Source organism: Panicum virgatum, chromosome 9K, assembly GCF_016808335.1.
Source record: "Panicum virgatum strain AP13 chromosome 9K, P.virgatum_v5, whole genome shotgun sequence".
NCBI classification, from domain to species: domain Eukaryota; kingdom Viridiplantae; phylum Streptophyta; class Magnoliopsida; order Poales; family Poaceae; genus Panicum; species Panicum virgatum.
In genome coordinates this window covers 24,826,346-24,839,513 of record NC_053144.1, presented here as the reverse complement: position 1 = coordinate 24,839,513, position 13,168 = coordinate 24,826,346, and the positions used below count along the sequence as shown (strand labels likewise).

At 54.0% G+C, this 13,168-nt stretch overlaps 1 protein-coding gene across 6 annotated transcripts; it reads left to right on the top strand.

The window, feature by feature from the left end:
* Positions 1-18: 18 nt before the first annotated feature.
* LOC120650926 lies at positions 19-1,687 on the top strand. Of its 6 annotated transcripts, XM_039928229.1 has the most exons (4): positions 19-207; positions 340-681; positions 812-874; positions 1,153-1,687. In XM_039928229.1, exons 1-4 carry the CDS (start codon positions 126-128, stop codon positions 1,176-1,178), a joined length of 513 nt encoding a protein of 170 aa, XP_039784163.1. In that variant the 5' UTR covers positions 19-125; the 3' UTR covers positions 1,179-1,687. The 6 variants fall into 6 exon arrangements, 5 of the variants coding, with proteins under 5 accessions (XP_039784163.1, XP_039784166.1, XP_039784165.1 ...); XR_005665861.1 differs by lacking the exon at positions 19-207 and having other exon boundaries at positions 346-874; positions 1,153-1,364; positions 1,520-1,687; XM_039928232.1 differs by lacking the exon at positions 19-207 and having other exon boundaries at positions 346-681.
* The last annotated feature ends 11,481 nt before the right edge of the window (positions 1,688-13,168 follow it).

Below are 13,168 nucleotides of genomic sequence, written 5' to 3'. Positions count from 1 at the left end.
TGCTGCGGCGTTGGCGCCGGCCCGCCACCATCCCTGACGCCAGCTCGCGGCCCGCCCTCATTGCGGCGGCCCGCCAACCCGCTGCGGCTGCGCCATCGGGGACGAGGACACCGGAAGGGCCGGCGATGTGGCGCGCCTGTGCGGCAGCGGCTTCTGCTGGCGCTGCGGTGGCACGCCGCACTAGCCGGCAAGCTGCGCGGTGGGTGGGGGACACGCAGGGGCGGAGACAAGGGGGCGGGCAGGGGCCATGGCCCCCTAATGTTAGTGTAACTATTCATAAAATCTCCTAATCTTATTACTAATATTGCTGTGTAAGGTTTAAAGGCTGGCTACGCCCCTGGGACGCGGACGGGGCGAGAGCCGACTTGCCGCTGGTGCACCCAAATCCGTGCTCGCGGGGCCTCGGGCGGCCCGACGGCTGCGGGAGCGTCCAACGCGCGCCGTCGTGCTCGCCCACTTCTGCTCGGTGCCTCGGTGGGCAACCCCCACCGCCCCCGCACCAGCCACTATGGTCTACAACTGCCCTCATCTCTACGCGCCGGAGGATGAGACGGGGAGCACTAGCGGCGGCGGGAGCACGCTGGACCGGTTCCTGGCTTCCTGCGCGAGGTGGGGGCTTCGCCGGCCGCCCTCCTCGTCGGGCAGCCTCGCCAAGCTGGGGTGCTCGCGAGCGTTGCAGTGGTGGGCATCAAGCTATGGTGGTCCTGCTGCCTGCTTTAGATCTGCTTCGTCTCTCCTTTCACCCACTCCCCCTCCTCCTACTGTGGTTTGATCTATTTGCTCTTGTTTTTTTCCTTGATGCTGCTAGCAGGTGTTGGTGGTCCTGCAGGATCTGTCGAAGCCGTGTTCTCTTCCTGCGTAGTACTGCTCTCAGGTGAGGATATTTTGTCTTACCTCGCGCCTATTGCAAGGTGTATTGCTGTGCAATTACTACATGCTAGATGTATTGCTGCAAGCATTAGCATCCAAAGGATTCATTTTCATGTTTGTGCTCCACCTCTATTATGCTTCGTCGTATACTCTTGTGTCTCTATTGATCTAATGAAGGTCTGCAGATTCATGTATTGGTTGATTCGACTTTCATGGGAAAGTTTAACTTTTTGTATATATTTCCATGTCCCTACTTTATTGGTTTCTTCTTTAATCATGCAGGTTCTGCCATGGGAAAGCAAATATGATTTGTTTACAACTCTACTACTGTATTCGAGTATGAGGCTTCTTATGTTTGGCTGGGTTCTGTTCTGCATATTGATAGCATCATGTCTACAAGGCTAGCTATTGAGAATGACTCGCGATTGAAATCAGACTGCATTTTCAGTTTGATGGAGTGTCATCAAATCCATATAATTTAGTAGTTGTCATAGGTAAGTAACATCTTTACCTTCCTCTAATTACTTTTACCTTCTGTTTGTCCTGTAGTACAACATTTATAATACTTCACCTTCACAGTTTGCCAATCAGATTTTACTTTTCCTTCCTTTATATCAATTATTTGTTTCTAATTTAATGTGTTCTTTAGAGCTGGAATAGATCCTACATATCATGACTTCAGGTCCGTTCTGCTGATGCCACTACTTCCTCTGTTCTCCATCCAGTAATCACTAGGATTTAATGTTTGCAATGTAGAACTTTGAGGATTCCAATAAATGAATATATGACCATTGCTTTTTTACTATTTGCCACATCATTTTGTTTCGTTGTCATTTCCAGTTGCATATTCCAAATATATCTTCCATGGACTGGATTCTATCTATTTTGATCCCAAGATAAAGTTTGGAAGTGAACATTACCATTACCTTTAACTTGAAATCCACACAGAGTAAACGGTTATCAATTAATTGAATTGCGACCGCTCCACATAATGCATTTATATTGTATGAAGGGATTGCGTATTGATATATTTTCCAGTTTTTTTTGCCCTCATAAATAGGAGCAATTCAGATGAGAGCAAAACAAAATAGATATGTCATTCTGGACTTGGTGTTCTATTAAGTAATTTCTACTATTTTTCTTCTTCCAAAAAAAAAATTGCACTATTCAAGTTATTCCTTCAAAATATACTTGGTGCAAATATTAAGAAAACTCCTGCTTGTGGTTCCCTCATTTTTAGCTATTTTTAGCCTTGTTGATTAATCCATCTTTCATTAGCCTTAGGGATATATGTCGGCCAATTTTCCCATACTTAACTTAATTAGCAATCATATTTTGGGAACATGCAGCACAAGTTCCCATACTTCTTTCACTAACCTTAGATCTGCAGGAGCTCTCACACTGTGGACACAGGTATGTGTCGGGTACCACGATTAGGGACACCCTAATCGGGGTACTAAGATCGCTTTGAAACGCAAGCACATGCTAAGGCGACTGGGCCCACAAAGGCCCACGGCCTCCCTCCGATCTGGAAGAAAGGAAAGGACTCAAAGAAGTCCAAACACATGGCCCACCGACACGGTGCGGCCCATCCACGCTCCCCTCGGACCGCGGGGTGGTTTCCGCCTCGCTCGAGGGCTCCCGTCGAGACCCCTCGACTACGCCCCACACCTCCGCCTCGCTCGAGGGTAGCGAACCTACCCTCGAGCGGGCGAATCATCTTCGCCTCGCTCGAGGGTAGCGAACCCGCCCTCGAGGGAGTAACTCATCTCCGCTTCGCTCGAGGCCACCCCTCGGCGCAAGGGACAAACAGCCTTGCAGCTCACCCGCCCGTCGTACGGAGGCTTTAAGTGCCAACCACTCCTTCATAGTGCTCAGGACAGACGGTGTCAGACCGCCATTTCCCACGATGGCTGTGACCGGAGTCCCATCCGCCAACTCCGGTCACTGCTCCGCCCTCCCGGGCGCTGTGGCGATACTATGGGACCTGCGACGCGGGACGGAGCGTGCCCGGCACTGCTCCCCGCACTATTCTGCCAACTCCGGCCGACCGGACTCTACCTCATCATACATATGGCCCCGGACCACCTCCTGCTTGGGAGGGGGTGTAGGATCAAGAACACCGACTAGAGGGGGGTGAATAGGCGGTTTAAAATCTAAAACCAATAACACTAGAGAAATTTAATTAGTAATAAAGGAAAGCCCTATGTCATGCTATTACTATCTCTAGAAGGGTTTGCAACCTAAGGTGACAAGACACAAATCAAGCTCTAGTAAAGTAAATTGCTCAAAGTAAAGACAAGAATAAAAGTGAGCAAAAGAAGTAACCAAGCTTGACACAAGAATATATCCCGTGGTGTCGATGACTTGCCGGTCACCCCTAATCCACGTTGAGGTGGATTCCAAGAATCAACCGCTCCTCTATCAAGAACCTCTTGATCTTGAGCCGGCTTGAATCAAGGAACCGCTCCACACCTCGATTCCACTAGAGTTGCTCTTCACCACTCCGGTGAGGTGAGCACAAAACCTCTCACAACCGAAATCGGGGCTCCTCAACAATCTCCTTGGAGGAGCTCCACGAAATCCACTTCTCCAAGCCGTCTAGGGAGCGGTAACTCTCAAGAGTAACAAGTTGATGACGCTTGCTTGAAGTATCCCTAATGCCACAAAGCTCAAAACCTTGATGCAATGCACTAGGAAGCTCTCACACTCTCAAAAATGCAATTTCTAAGCAAGTGTGTGTGAGAGAGGGATGCCTTAGCTCTAATGTGTCAAGAATGCTGTCCAAATGGCCAAGAGACGCTCCCAATGGCCGGGCATTGGGTATATATAGACACCCCTCAAAAAACTAGCCGTTACACTCTTTTCTGCGAAGTCGCGGACCGTCCGCGTTTCAAAAACCGTACTGTCCGTCGTTATAAACCAGTGGGTCAGAGTGCAATAAATGCATGTCAGAACTAGCCGTTAAGCCCTGGCGGACCGTCCGCGCCCCAGTGGCGGACCGTCCGCGCCCCAGTGGCGGACCGTCCGCGCCCCAGTGGCGGACCGTCCGCAGTTAAGAGTTCCAACCCACCAGAGACTAACATCGTCTCTGGAACAATTTTGAGATTAGCCTGCGGACCGTCCGCGCCTCAGGAGCGGACCGTCCGCAGTTTAATTTTTGAGCCCAAACCAGAGAAACATCCTCTCTGGTACAAACCTGAGATTAGCCGGCGGACCGTCCGCGCCCCATGGGTGGACTGTCCGCCGTTCAACTTTGAAGCTCACACCAGCCAGACACCCTTTCTGGTACACATTTGAAAAACAGTGGCGGACCGTCCGCCCACCTGGGCCGGACCGTCCGCGAGCCCACCAGAGACTCTGCAAGCTCTCTGGAACGGTCACGGACCGTCCGCCGCTCTGGTGCGGACTGTCCGCCGTTACTCAGTCAGCTCTCAAACTTAGTCTTTTTCAAATCTTTTCAAAACGCCGTTAGCCCTCATGCATGCAACTAGACATTTTGAGTAAAATGACACTAAAGACCCGTCAAGCATGAGTACACAACCCCTCTTGATAGTATGGCTATCTATCCAACAAATCCGGTCACTTTTCATCCACTAAACGCCTTGTGACCGGTAAAATACAAAAGCCCTATTTTATACCTTTGCCTTGAGCCCGAGCTTTGCTCATCATCTCCAAAACTCCATAAGTTCACAATCAAATCTCTTTCATACGTGGATCAACCTATACTCATTATCTCAACTGAAATCGTTAATCCACAAACCGTTGTCATTAAATACCAAAATTCGAATTAGGGGCCTAGATGCTTTCAGGGGGTCCGGTGTCGCCACGAGCCCCTCGGAGAGGGATGCCCATCACTCGCAGCTAGGAGCCCGGACCTCCCCCTCGAGGGGTTCGGGACCTCCACGTGTCTCCCGGACCTCCTAGTGTGCATGACAGCACTCCGTCCAGGGGGTCCGGGACCGCCGCGTGCCCCGCCGCCGCTGGAGTACGCAAGATCCTGACCCGTAGGGCCCACAGAATGCCACATCTGGAGAATTGTACGCCCTACAGCGACGACCACTCCGCCTACAGGGGTTGGCAGGACACTGGCGCGATCTCCGCGAGACTAAGGACGATGGCCAGGACGATCGCCACGCCCCACGCCATGCCCCATAGTGTACTTTCTACAGTGTTTGACCACTGCACCTCCACGATTCGGGGGAAGACAGCGACTTTCGTGTTCCCCTACTCATGTATCCCGCCCCTCCTTGTGTCTATAAATGGAGGAGGCGGGCATCCCTTAAAAGGGTCAGACGACTCTCTAGACATCCACCGCTCAGAGCACACGCACTTGCTATTAGCTCCGACATCGTCATTCGCCACGCTCAAACCCCTCTTCTAGCAGAGACCTGGGAGCTTCCCTCCCTCTCTCGCCCCGCTTGTACCCCTACTACAAGCACTCCGGGTGTAAGATAATACATTGCACTCGCACACCCCCTTTGCTAGACGTACGGCCCCGTGGCCGGAACCAGAATAAACCCGTGCGTTACTGTGTTGCCTCTTGCATCAACATTTGGGACGAGGAAACACGCGGCATTTACTAGTTGGGATCCGGACCCCCGGGTCAGGACACTGACAGTTGGCGCGCCTGGTAGGGGCTCGCTGCGTGACATTTTCTCTCTTGTTCCCATTTGATCTCCAGGGATGGCGGGCAGATCCAACCCATATCCCATGGGTGTTTCGGATCCGCTCCCAGCGGGGTTCGTGATCTGGTTCGGGAGTCTCGAGTTCAGTGCAACCGGCAACGGTTACCTCATGCATCTCCTCTCGCCCAACCGCAACCCCGTCCCTTCGACTTCACCAGCCCAGCGCAACAGGCGTTCGGACCAGCGTTCTCGACAAGCACGCGCGGAGCGGCGCCATGCGTCATGTCCCAGCTCCCCCGCGTGGGTTGAGGCTGGCATATCGCAACTCGGCATCGCGGCCAACGGGGCCACCGCATCGTCATGACGCGACTCGGCGTCGTCTGCGCTGGCACCATCATATGCCGCAGTACCAGTGCCTCACAGGGGGGCTCGACCTCGCCATCGCCCTTCCCCTTCGGGATGCGCAATACTGCGACTTACGCTTCTTCGATCAGTTCTAACTTCACCGAGTATGAGGATCTGCCGGGTCATAACCTTTTGTCGATCCGCAACCTCATCGCGTCGTCCCCCGACGAATCCTACCCCGAGACGGCGAGCTCGATCGCCGACGACGTCAACTTCTTCATGAACAACTTCACGGCCGAGGAGTCCGAGGACTACTCCGGGGTCCGCGACCCCGACGCATTCCGCTCGTTCCAACTCGCGACGGCCTATCGCCTCACTTGCTCTAAGGACTCTAGCGAGGGGGATTATGATCCCGCCCGGGAGTGCTTCATGGCAAATCTTGCGGACGAGCAAAACGACAACGCCCTGGGCGACGACGGGGACGGCGGGGCGGACCCGCAGGCGAACCAACCGGTGGTGCCGCCTGTAGCCCCTTCTCTTCGTCAAGCTCGGCGGCGCGGCAAGCCCAGCTGGCGCAGCTCAAAGAGCTCCAAGCCAAGCTCGACGAGCAGCGTCGGTAGACCCAGGAGCTGCGCACCACGCTCGAGCAGCAGCGCTCCGCACGTGGTGCACATGCCCAGGCGGCGGCGCGCGTTGCCCGGGAGCGCATCCTGGCCAACGATAACGTCGACAAACCACCAGAACTGAAGACGGCCGGCGAGAAACTCATCGCTGCGGCCTACCTACTACAAGCCATGCCCGAGCCATCGACTCCTTCGGGTCGCAACCTGCGCCGCGAGGCACAGGTGCTCATCGAGCAAGCTGCCGTGCAGCAAGCCGAGAATTCTGCGTCTCGTATACGCTCGAAAGCCCCGGAGCAGCCCGGTGGGACCGCACGCCAGGACCACGAGGCTTCTGCGCACACTCCACCGGCAGGGAAGGGCAAGGCAGCGGTAGCACCCGGTGCGAAGGCACCTTCGGTGCACGACCGCATTGGGAGGCCTCTCGCGAGGGAACGGCTCCTCGACACGCGCGGGCACGCTGAAGACGGCGATGCCCGCTACATCGTCGGCGGCAGAAAGTACACCCCTCGACGGGGTGGACGCTTCGATCCCGAGCACGACAGGGGTGAGTCCCCGGAGCCTCCGGGCACCCGGGTGTTCAGCCGGGAGATTCGAACCGCTTCTCCCCCCCGCGCTTTCGACAACCTACCACCCTCGTCAAGTACTCGGGCGAAACCGATCCTGCAGTTTGGCTCAACGATTACCGCCTAGCGTGCCAGCTAGGCGGTGCGACGGAGGACGCGGTCATCATCCGCAACCTCCCTTTTCACCTTGCTGATGCCACACGAATGTGGCTCGAGCACATGCCCGCGGACCAGATTCACAACTGGGCCGACTTAGTCAAGATCTTCGTGGGCAACTTCCAGGGCACATACGTGCGCCCTGGGAACTCCTGGGACCTCAAAGGGTGTCGCCAGAAGCCCAACGAGTCCCTGCGCGACTACGTGCGGCGCTTCTCCAAGCAATGCACCGAGCTCCCCAGCGTTACCCACGTCGAGGTCATCAACGCCTTCCTCGAGGGTACGACGTGCAGGAACCTGGTGCACGAGCTTGCGAGAAGTCGACCCGCCAACACCAATGAGTTGTTCGACGCTGCCACCAACTACGCCGCCGGCGAGGAGGTTGTTGGTGCTATCTTCGACGACAAGCCGAGCAAGCGCAAGGACGATGCGCCCGCGGAGGGCAGCAACGTCAAGCCCAACGCCCCCAAGAAACAGAAGCGGGGGAGGAAGGGAAAGAAGCCGGTCCCACCGAACCAGCGCGGATCGGGGCAGGCAGAGGACTCCGAGGAGGCCTTCGCTGCCGCCCCGGACCGTAAAGGACCTCGAGGCCCCCCTCGAGGCGGTGGTGGCCTGTTTGACGACATGCTTAAGAAGTCGTGTCCCTACCACAAGGGCTCGGTCAACCACACCCTCGAGCAATGCGAGATGCTCAAGAAGTACTACAATCGCGTCGCGCATCATGACGAGGACAGGAAAAAGGATGCTGGCGACAAAGGTGGAGACGACGAGTTCCCCCCAGTGGAGAACACCTTCTTCATCTTTGGAGGACCAACGACGAACATGACCTCCCGGCAGCGCAAGCGTGAGCGCCGAGATATTTTCTCCGTCACCAAGGCCACGCCATCCTACCTCGACTGGTCGGAGGACACCATTTCCTTTGGCCGCGATGACCACCCCGACTACGTACTGCACCCGGGACGGTACCCACTCGTTGTCGACCCCGTCATCGGCAACACTCGCTTCTCCAAGGTGCTCATGGATGGAGGCAGCAGCCTAAACATCATGTACGCCCACACCTTGGAGCTCATGGGGATCGGACTGAACAAGCTTCGCCCCAACAAGTCGCCATTTCATGGCGTTGCGCCGGGGAAGCGCGTCCAACCCCTCGGCCAGATCGATCTGCCTGTCTGCTTCGGCACGACAGCCAACTTCCGCAAGGAGGTACTCACCTTTGAGGTGGCGGGGTTTCGAGGATCTTATCATGCCATTCTTGGTCGTCCCTGCCACGCCAAGTTCATGGCCATCCCCAACTACACCTACCTCAAGCTGAAGATGCCGGGTCCGAAGGGCGTCATCACCGTCGGCTCTTCGTTCGAGCATGCCTACGAGTGCGACGTCGAATGCGTTGAGCACGCGGAGGCTCAGGCGGAGGACGAGGCCCTCGCAACCACCCTCGACAAAATGGCAAGCGAGGCCTTGGACTCCACGCACCGACACGCGGGCAGCTTCGAGCCCGCCGATGGTATCAAGAAGGTGCCCCTCGATCCGGATCGTTCCGACAACAAGGCGTTGCAGATCAGCGCCACCCTCGACAGCAAATAGGAAGTGGTGCTCGTCGACTTTCTCCGCGCCAACGCAGACATCTTTGCGTGGAGCCCCTCGGACATGCCTGGCATACCGAGGGAGGTCGCCGAGCACTCCCTTGATATCCGACCCAACTCCAAGCCGGTGAAACAGCGCCTGCGACGCTTCGACGAGCTCAAGCGCCGGGCGATCGGCGAGGAGTTGCAGAAGCTTCTAGCGGCCGGGTTCATCAAGGAGGTATTCCATCCCGAGTGGCTAGCTAATCCTGTATTAGTGAAGAAAAAGAGTGGAAACTGGAGGATGTGTGTAGATTACACTAGTTTAAATAAAACATGTCCGAAGGTTCCCTTTCCTTTGCCACGTATCGATCAAATCGTAGATTCTACTGCGGGATGTGAACTTTTATCCTTTCTTGATGCTTACTCCGGTTACCATCAAATCAAGATGAAAGAGTCCGACCAGTTTGCGACTTCTTTTATCACACCTTTCGGCATGTACTGCTACGTTACGATGCCCTTTGGCCTCAGAAATGCCGGAGCTACGTATCAGCGGTGTATGCTCCACGTTTTCGGAGACCATCTCGGGCGCAACGTAGAGGCATATGTCGACGATATCGTTGTAAAATTCAGGAAGGCGGACGACTTGGTCGCCGATCTCAGGATCGCGTTCGATTGCCTACGGGCCAAAGGGGTAAACTCAACCCCGAGAAGTGCGTGTTTGGGGTGCCTCGAGGCATGCTCTTGGGTTTCATTGTCTCCCAGCGGGGCATCGAACCCAACCCTGACAAAGTCTCGGCCATAACTCGGATGGGACCGATTCGAGACCTAAAGGGGGTACAAAGGGTCATGGGATGCCTAGCGTCCCTCAGCCGGTTCATCTCGCATCTCGGCGAGAAAGGCTTACCCCTGTATCGACTCTTGAGGAAAACCGAGCGCTTCACGTGAACCCCCGAAGCCCAAGAAGCCCTCGACAGACTGAAGGCATCGCTCACTCATGCCCCCATTCTCACACCACCCACGGACGACGAGCCCCTTGTAAGGATCGATGGACCAAGAGGGAGGGTGAATTGGGCCTTTTTCAAATTCTAAAGCAAGGTAAAGCAACCTTAACCTATGCAATACTAGTAGGGCACCAATTCACCAACCGGATAACTAAGCTACCTACACAAGCTAAAAGAGATAAAAACAAAGTAAAGCCTAGCAAGGTAGAGCTAAGTTATGATCTCTAAGTCAAGCTCATAAGTAAATTGCATGAAAGAAAATGCTTGAATAAAGAGAGTGGACAAGAGACGACCGGATTTTTCCCGTGGTATCGATGTGTTGGCACACACCCCCTAATTTACTTGCTTTAGAGTATTGTCACCTCCCAAGTCACCGAGACGAGGGCGCTCACTAAGAGTCTCCGTTCACCATCCCGGCGTGGTGGAGATCAAGCCACGTACAATCTTCTTCTCCGGGCTCCCACAATCCTTGGCAAGCTCCGCGAGAAACACCTCGATCACCAAGATCGCCTAGGTGATGCCAATCACCAAGAGTAACAAGCTAAGGCCTTCACTTGAGCAAGAACCGATCACCAAGAACGGATGCACACTAGCTTCTCTCTACTCAAGTCCTTAATCTTGCTTCTTGATTGATTGAATGCACAAGTATGTGAATGATGAAGCTCAAGGTGGCTCTTGACTATGGTATGAGTGTTGGGATGTTGCCTGGTGTCAAGAGTGGGCGAAATGACCCATTGGAGGGGTATATATAGGCAGCTCACACAAATAGAGCCGTTGGAGAAAAGCTGCCAGAAAACTGCGTAGCGCCGGTTAATCCGACGTACCCCCCATTGTCATCGTCGGTTTAACCGGTGAATGTAAACTGCCTCTTCTGAAAACTAGCCGTTACAACTGGGGCAGATTAACCGACGTAGCATCGGTTTAACCGGTGAGTGTAGTTGTCCACTGAACCACTGAAAAACCAAGTCTCTGGACAACTGCACCGACGTTAACTCAAACCTATCGTCGGTTTAACCGGTGAGTACAACTTTTAAATTCCTCTGAAAAACCATCTCACTGGTCAATTGCACCGACGTCTTGATTCAAACAGCATCGGTTAATCCGGTGAATAGAACTTGAATGTCCCTGGAAAAACCAACTCTGGACCAATGCACCGACGTTAAATTCAAACACGTCGGTTTAACCGGTGTATTGAATTTGTCCAGACTCTGCTGACTTCGTTTAACCGACGTATAGAAAATTTAGAGCGTCGGTTAAACCGGTGTATAGACTTTTTCTGATTTTGTCTTTTCTGATTTGAGTCTTGAATGAAATCCAAATATTCTTGAGATATAGTTTGAGAACCACTTATTTGAACTTCTAGAAACCTGAGTGACCATAGTGTGCATCCATTTTCAAATGATCATGTCCATGCTCAAGTTACTTAGCCTTAACCCCTCTTAATAGTGCGATCACTATAAAACTATAAAACCTATACTAACCTAAGTGTCCTTCTCAACCTTGTGACACTTAGGACTAGAAAGATCCTTAGCCTTGACATATATAAGTTGAAAACCGAGATCGCCTTTTAGAATAACCGAAATTTGAGGGGCCTCTTTTGACATATGACCAAATGAGCGATAATGATCTATTAAGCTGCACAAACTCATTAGTCACAATAATGGTTGTCATTAATCACCAAAACATAGCTTGAGGGCCTAGATGCTTACAATCTCCCCCTTTTTGGTGATTGATGACAACACAAACATAAATAACGAGAGAGCGAGAAAGATAAAGCAGGATAAACACAAGCAAACTCGAAAAGAAGGACCAAAAAGCTCAACGGCTCAAACGAAATTCATAGATATGTCTCAAAGCACGGCATACTCAAGCGACAAATGTACATATCCATGAACTAACACCAAAAGAGATACAAAGAATCAAAGTCCTGATAACTACGAGCTCTCTCTAGCTCTACCCTCCCCCTAACTCTGGTGCTCACCCTAACACCTCTCCCCCTTTGGCATCAAAGCACCAAAAGGCGAGCTACGGGTCGTGCTGTCGTGGTACGGCGACGAAGCGATCCGGGTCGTCGTCGTCGGACGGAGAACTCTCACCCTCGGTGACAGACGGAAGCTGCTGGTCTGGGTCTGAGCTCACTGGGGGAGTAACTGTCGTGGAGGCTCTCGTGCTGGCACTGCCTGGTAGAGGATCCGTAGAAGTCGTAACCGGGTCAGCAGAAGAAGTACCAATATCTGAAGAGGTGACTGCTGAGGCTGCCGGCTGCGTCGACTGTGGAAGCAGGGACTCCTCTACTGCTCCTCCCCCTGAAGGTGCTGCCTGAAGTGAGGAGGGGAGGGCGACCGACTGAACCGCTGGCGGTGAGTCCTGAAAGAGTGTGGTCGCCGGCAGTGGTGAAAAGAGCGGACGACCGGCAGACCCAAAGAGTGCTGACATCGAGAACGTGGTCTCCGGTGTCGCTGAGGTAGCTGGAGCTGCAGTAGGAGCTGGAGGAGGAGGAGCTGGTGTGACGGCAAGCTGAGGTGCTCCAACACCCTGAAGGCCTGACTGTCCTGGCTGCTGCGGGGCGAGTCCGGTGTGAGAGTAAAGCTGTGAGATCATCCCGAACATCGCCATCATCCCCTGCTGCATCTGCTGAAACTGAGCGTCTGTCCTCTGTGAAACTCTGTCGATAAGCCCGACAAAACGCTCCTCGGTCGCAGCCCGCTCTCGGGCGGCCTCTCTCTGTATAGCAGCAATCTGGGCCTCATGGGCTCTCCTGGCCTCCTCCTGAGCAAGCCTGTCCTATCTCTGCTGGGTCACGAGCTGCTGTAGTAGTGAAGTGAGCTCGGACGGCTGAGTCACCTGAGACTCAGAGACTGTAGCAGCTGCTGAAGTCGGAGGTGCTGGCTGTCCTGAACCTCCTGCCTCGTGATCGTGACTGGCTGGGGCAGCTGAAGGAAAGTACTCAACGTCGTCGGAGGAGTCTGACTCAAGCTCAGACCAGTGAATCTCATCATCTCCCCCGGGAAGCTGTGCCTCTGCTGCTAGGAGTGCCTCATCCTCCTCTGCCACTCGTGCCTGAACCTCCGGTGACAGTCGAGCCATCGCTGCTCTATCTGCGTGTCTGCCCCTCCTCCTGTCCTGTGGAGCTGTGGGTCGGTAGACAGGGAACCTGGGAGCCTCGTCGTGACGGTAAGGAGCACTGATGGGTGACTCTGCTGGCACTATCATAGAGCATATGTAACTGATCCAGTGCGCATAGGGAAACTGTCGCACCACACCCATCCCGTCTGTGATCACATCCTCTATCTCAGCCAGAATAAAGTCAACTATGTCAAACGGCTCGTGAGTGAGGATGTGTAGAAGCAGGAGCTGCTGCAGTCCCGTAAACCCCTCTGGGTAGCCACTCCTCGGTAACAGAGTCCTCCGGAGTGC